Below are 5695 nucleotides of genomic sequence, written 5' to 3' on the forward strand. Positions count from 1 at the left end.
TGCTTTATTAATAAAACCAATAACAGAACAAAAATAAAGAACACACTTTTATTGAAAGCCAAACCCCCTGAAGAGTGTTTAAGAAATCTAAAGTAAGGCACTCTTCAACAGTAGAGCACAACACACAGACTGTTTCTCTCCTTCACCAATCAATGAGCCTGAATCAACCAAATCTGTGAGATCTGGGGGCTTGCTATTCTTTTGAAGAGGAGAAACCCATCCAAGTCGACTGTCTGAGCCTCCTCTCAGAGATGATAATGCTCAGTTTTCCATCTGCCTAGGTTTACCAAAGCTCTGTGTCTTCCTGCAGCTCCCCAATGCCTGGCTTGATCAGAATCCGTTATCGAAAAGAGAGCTGTGATGATTCACCAAGGCAAAAGCATCAAATCCTCATTCGATTTGTTTGTTGCTTTGTTTTGTCTTATGCTGACCCTGCGCTAGTGCACTGGACTGTCAATGCTGAGGTGTGGTCAACTCCCCTGGTACTAAAGTATGGTCTCTCCCTCCCTCCTCTCCCTCCAGATGGCTTCACCCCCCTGATGATCGCCTCCTGTAGCGGTGGAGGTCTGGAAACAGGAAACAGCGAGGAGGAGGAAGACGCCTCTGCCAACGTGATCAGTGATTTCATTTACCAGGGTGCTAACCTCCACAGTCAGACAGACCGCACAGGGGAGACCGCCCTTCATCTCGCTGCCCGCTACGCCCGCTCTGATGCTGCCAAGCGTCTTCTGGAGGCAAGTGCAGATGCCAACATCCAGGACAACATGGGCAAGACCCCGTTACATGCTGCCGTGGCCGCTGATGCACAGGGTGTCTTCCAGGTATGGGGTCAAATGCAGATACATTTTTGTTCTTGTGTAGCAAAGAGACCGACTGTATTGGATTGGTAATGTGCCCTTGCTTCCTTAGTGTCTCTAAAGATAATCTCATACGACAGGGATCATCAACTAGATTTCTGGAGCAGATGGTCGGGGGGCCGGAACATAATTACTAATCATTTGTGGATTGCAAATTGACAGCAAGAAGCCCAAACAGATACATTATTTGAATAAAACATAATAATTTCAAGATTTCCTTGCATTTGTATATGATCATGTTTATCTCTATTATGCGTGGGAATACTTGGGAACAAAATTCAAATCACTGATTTCCTGGTGTTTTTACAGACTTCATTTTTTTTGCTCAGAAAACTTGTTGGTCCAAATAAAACCACAGCGGGCCTCAAGTTGGGTAATCCTGTCATACAAGGTTAACCAACTCATTGTATCTTTTTGTAGATTTTGATCCGGAATCGTGCCACAGACCTGGATGCCCGCATGCACGATGGCACCACCCCTCTGATCCTGGCAGCTCGCCTGGCAGTGGAGGGCATGGTGGAGGAGCTCATCAACTGCCATGCTGACGTCAACGCTATCGATGACTTTGGTAGGGCTCATATCTCAATGCTGAATCTCTATGGGCTTCATGGCCTCATCGTATTCTTTCAATCAGAGCTAGAGGTGAAGCACATTCAATCCATGAATTACATCAAACAAGAAATTTGTCATTGGAAATTGGCAGAAGATAAGATAAAGTCCATGTCCTTTTACAAAATGTTTTCTTAATAATAATAATAATAATAATATATGCCATTTAGCAGACGCTTTTATCCAAAGCGACTTACAGTCATGTGTGCATACATTCTACGTATGGGTGGTCCCGGGAATCGAACCCACTACCCTGGCGTTACAAGCGCCATTCTCTACCAACTGTGCTACAGAAGGACCAACTTTCTTACTTAGAAATAACGTGGAGGTTGAAAATTGTTATAGTCAAGTTTCTTTAGATCATTTTAGACAGGCATGGGTTGTGTACTGAACGTGTTTTTCTGCCTGCCTCGCTCTCACCAGGCAAATCTGCTCTGCACTGGGCAGCAGCAGTGAACAACGTTGAAGCAGCTACCGTACTACTGAAGAATGGAGCCAACAAGGACATGCAGAACAACAAGGTAAGGAATCTTTGCTGCCTGATGGAACATAATATAATACAATATTTCTGTAAGCTACATTCCTTTAACATTTAAGCTTTATTTATACAGGTTATTGTCACTGAGATAAAATCTCTTTAGCAAGAGAGAGCTGTCTATCTGTGGTCCACTGTAAACACATTTCTCTCTGTGTGTCTGCCTCAGGAGGAGACCCCTCTGTTCCTTGCTGCCAGGGAAGGAAGCTACGAGACGGCCAAGGTCCTGCTGGAGCACTTTGCTAACCGCGAGATAACTGATCACATGGACCGGCTGCCCCGAGACATAGCGCAAGAGAGGATGCACCATGACATTGTCCGTCTCATGGACGAGTACAACCTGGTCCGCAGCCCGCCCATGCACAGCCACGGCCATGGAGGCTCTATGGGCACCACTCTGTCGCCCTCTCTCTGCTCCCCCAACAGCTACTTGGGCAGCATGAAGCCCTTAGTCCAGAGCAAGAAGGCCCGCAAGCACAGCGCCAAGGGCATCGGTTACAAGGACGGCAAGGACATGAAGAACAAGAAGAAAACCTCCCAGGATGGGAAGGGAGGAGGTCTGTTGGACAGCTCAGCTGTTCTGTCCCCCGTGGACTCCCTGGAGTCTCCACACGGGTATATCTCTGACGTGGCGTCCCCTTCCATGATGACGTCCCCCTTCCAGCAGTCCCCGTCCATGTCACTCAACCACCTCCAGGGGATGTCCGACCCCCATATGGGGGTCAACCACATGGGTATGCCCAACAAGCAGGAGCTAGCGCGCATGCAGTTTGACCCGCTTCCGCCCCGTCTTACTCACCTTCCGTTGTCAGGCTCCAACGGCTCTGGGGGCATGAATGGCCAGTGTGATTGGCTCTCCAGGATGCACGCCAGCATGGGCCAGCCCGGACAGTTCAACCCCATGAGGGTAGGTCCTGTCGGGGGGCAGGGCGGTCTGCACCAGGGAGGCGGGCAGCACGGCCTGATGACCTCTCTCCACACCGGGCTTCCCACCACCAGCCTGTCCCAGATGTTGAGCTACCAGGGCCTGCAGAACACCCGGCTGGCCTCGCAGCCGCACCCCATGCAACAGGTCCAACAGCAGATGCAGATGCAGCACCAACAGAACCTACAACAACAGCTCCAACAGCAGCAACAGAGCATCCAGCTTCAGCACCAGAACTCTAGCACTGGCAGCAGTGGCCATGCCAGCAACCAGAACTTCATCAGTACCGAGCTGAGTGGCTCAGAGATCCAGCAGGGCACAGGAAACCAGGGCTCCATACCCATCCACACCATCCTGCCCCAGGAGACCCAGATCATGAGCCAGAACCTGCCCAGCACCCAGTACCTCACCCCTCCCTCCCAGCACAGCTACTCCGGCCCCATGGACAACACCCCCAACCACCAGCTACAAGTCCCCGACCACCCCTTTCTGACCCCCTCCCCCGGGTCTCCCGACCAATGGTCCAGCTCATCCCCGCATTCTAACATGTCTGACTGGTCAGAGGGCATCTCAAGTCCACCAACCAGCAGCATGCAGTCTCAGATGGGACATATCCCCGACCAGTTCAAGTAGAGAGTTTGCATTGCTTTGCCAAATGGACTGATGGATATTTTTGTATGAAAAGGCACTCTTGAGAAAACAAAACAAAAAGACAGAGCTATGGACTGATTTGACCCAAAGCTCTTTTTATATGCTTTTGTACTAACAGTAAGAATTTCCTATGTTTTATTCCTTCACTTATTATTTATTCATGTCTTATTTATTCCTTTTCTTCCGCCTGCTTACATAAATGTGGGATCCAAGGTGTCAGGCCATAGTCAGGGCAGAGGTAAAACTTGTAGGGATACTGTAGCTTTGTTTATTTTTATATGTAGTGCTTTTGTCTGCAGTATACTGAGTTATTCAGATGTACACTGGGTATTTATTTGTTTAGAAATTTTGCCTTTTCATTTTCGCCAGATTTTTCATCAAACTCTTGTTTATATTTTTTAAATCTTAAATCCAGTGTTATTTCAATTTGTGTTTTGAGTTTTGTTAAATATTCAAGAACATTGCATTTATTTGCTGACAGAGCAAATGGTCATAAAATAATATTTTTATTTTTCTCATCTGTGGTCAGGGATGCTGTATGAATAAATTATCTTATTACAGTACGCAGTTTCCATGTTCACATTTCAAACAGGTCCTCTGACCAAAAGCAAGAATCTGCTAAATAAAGTACTAGAGTTATAAGTAGTTCTTGGATCAATGCAGCATAAGCCTCTTGATTGGATTGTCTGTATGTGTCTGTGTGGCGCTGCGTTTATATGTGTTGGGGGAATGGTAAGGTAATGTACAGTATAACGTCAGCTTGGAGATTGACAGTTAATAGAACAGGCTTGAGTCTATGTGTCCCTTGTTCATTTTAGTCGTTCAAGAAATGGTCAAGATGTTATTCTAAATGATTATTTCCCTCCAATTGTTTGAGCCTTTGGCTGGTTTTGTTTCAATGTAAATATGAATATGCATTTCCTTTGTAAGCAGGATTTTGTTTCAGAAATCTTAAGTCTTAATAATTCCATTTGGTTAAGAGGTTTCACAATGATCCACAGTAAAACATACAGAACATATATTTTACACTGTATCACTGAGGAAGAGATCTGAAAGGTTTATACAAACAACATAAATATAAGAGATGTTTTAAGCCCTTACAGATAAATAATAACAGAAATATTGAGGAGTTATACAATGATTATTTATTGACTGTTTCTGTGATACAGAATAATCCACAGATGATTATTTGGATGAATGTTGGATTATTTTTTTGAACTCGATGTAAAAAGGAAGACTGTGGGGTGTCCTGTTTCTATAGTGTGTCCTCGCCTGATGCTTTGTGAGATGCTGTGAATGGTATAAGTTCTCAATTTGTTTCATTCAAACCCAAGGCTGTAGTATCTGCAATAAAATGTTACCTTCCTGCAAAGTTTCAATTTGCATAAAAAGTATTTTTCTTCCACTACCTGACTGTCAATCTGTAAAAAAGGTTTTTTTTTAACCGTCATATAATAAAAGATACCAATGCGTTTCTTGATTTCAACTTGTCTTCCGTGATCTTTGCTGTCTGAATATCAATTGACTGGAGTTAGTAGCCCCATCTTGTAAAGTATACAAAGTCTTACAGTTCTTATATAATAATTCATTTCAAGATATCAGTTTGGTCTACAAAATCCAGTCTGTTGTAGTTGAACAATATGGACTCAGCAACCATGCAAGTACAATCAAACTCAGGTGATATCTGATACAGAGAAACAAAAAGTGAGCGAGAGTAAGAGTACATGTGTGTGCGTTTGTGTGTGTGTGTGAGAGAGAGAGCAAGCGAGAGAGAGAGAGAAACAATCAAGACATGCCTCCAACTTGATATTGAATGTTATTAGTAGAGTTTTCATACTCAATATTAATATCTAATGAATTACAGTTGTATTTATTATGAAGACATTTACACTGTCTTAAAGATTAGACTTTTTACCACCAACATTAACATCTAATTTATCTATCTATCTATCTGGACAAATTAGTCAACAGTTATATTGTATTTTATTCCCCATGCATAATGCGATTCTTTTACCAACAATATTTAGTAGTTTTTCCCCTCTAGTGTCTTTTAGGACTTCACAGTTGAGTCGATTGAAAGAACTACAACTTCCACTATGCACATGGCCAAAACGTTGC

At 44.1% G+C, this 5695-nt stretch overlaps 1 protein-coding gene across 2 annotated transcripts in view; it reads left to right on the forward strand.

The window, feature by feature from the left end:
- LOC118393039 (neurogenic locus notch homolog protein 1-like) overlaps positions 1–5063 on the forward strand; it is a 55341-nt gene extending 50278 nt beyond the window's left edge. For both annotated transcript variants that reach the window (XM_035785235.1, XM_035785236.1), the window contains exons 31-34: positions 523–821; positions 1278–1425; positions 1890–1987; positions 2171–5063. In XM_035785235.1, coding sequence (XP_035641128.1) covers positions 523–821; positions 1278–1425; positions 1890–1987; positions 2171–3559 — 1934 coding nt within the window. In that variant the 3' untranslated portion in view covers positions 3560–5063. The remainder of the gene's footprint in view (positions 1–522; positions 822–1277; positions 1426–1889; positions 1988–2170) is intronic.
- The last annotated feature ends 632 nt before the right edge of the window (positions 5064–5695 follow it).

Source organism: Oncorhynchus keta, chromosome 14, assembly GCF_023373465.1.
Source record: "Oncorhynchus keta strain PuntledgeMale-10-30-2019 chromosome 14, Oket_V2, whole genome shotgun sequence".
In the NCBI taxonomy this organism is placed as follows: Eukaryota; Metazoa; Chordata; class Actinopteri; order Salmoniformes; family Salmonidae; genus Oncorhynchus; species Oncorhynchus keta.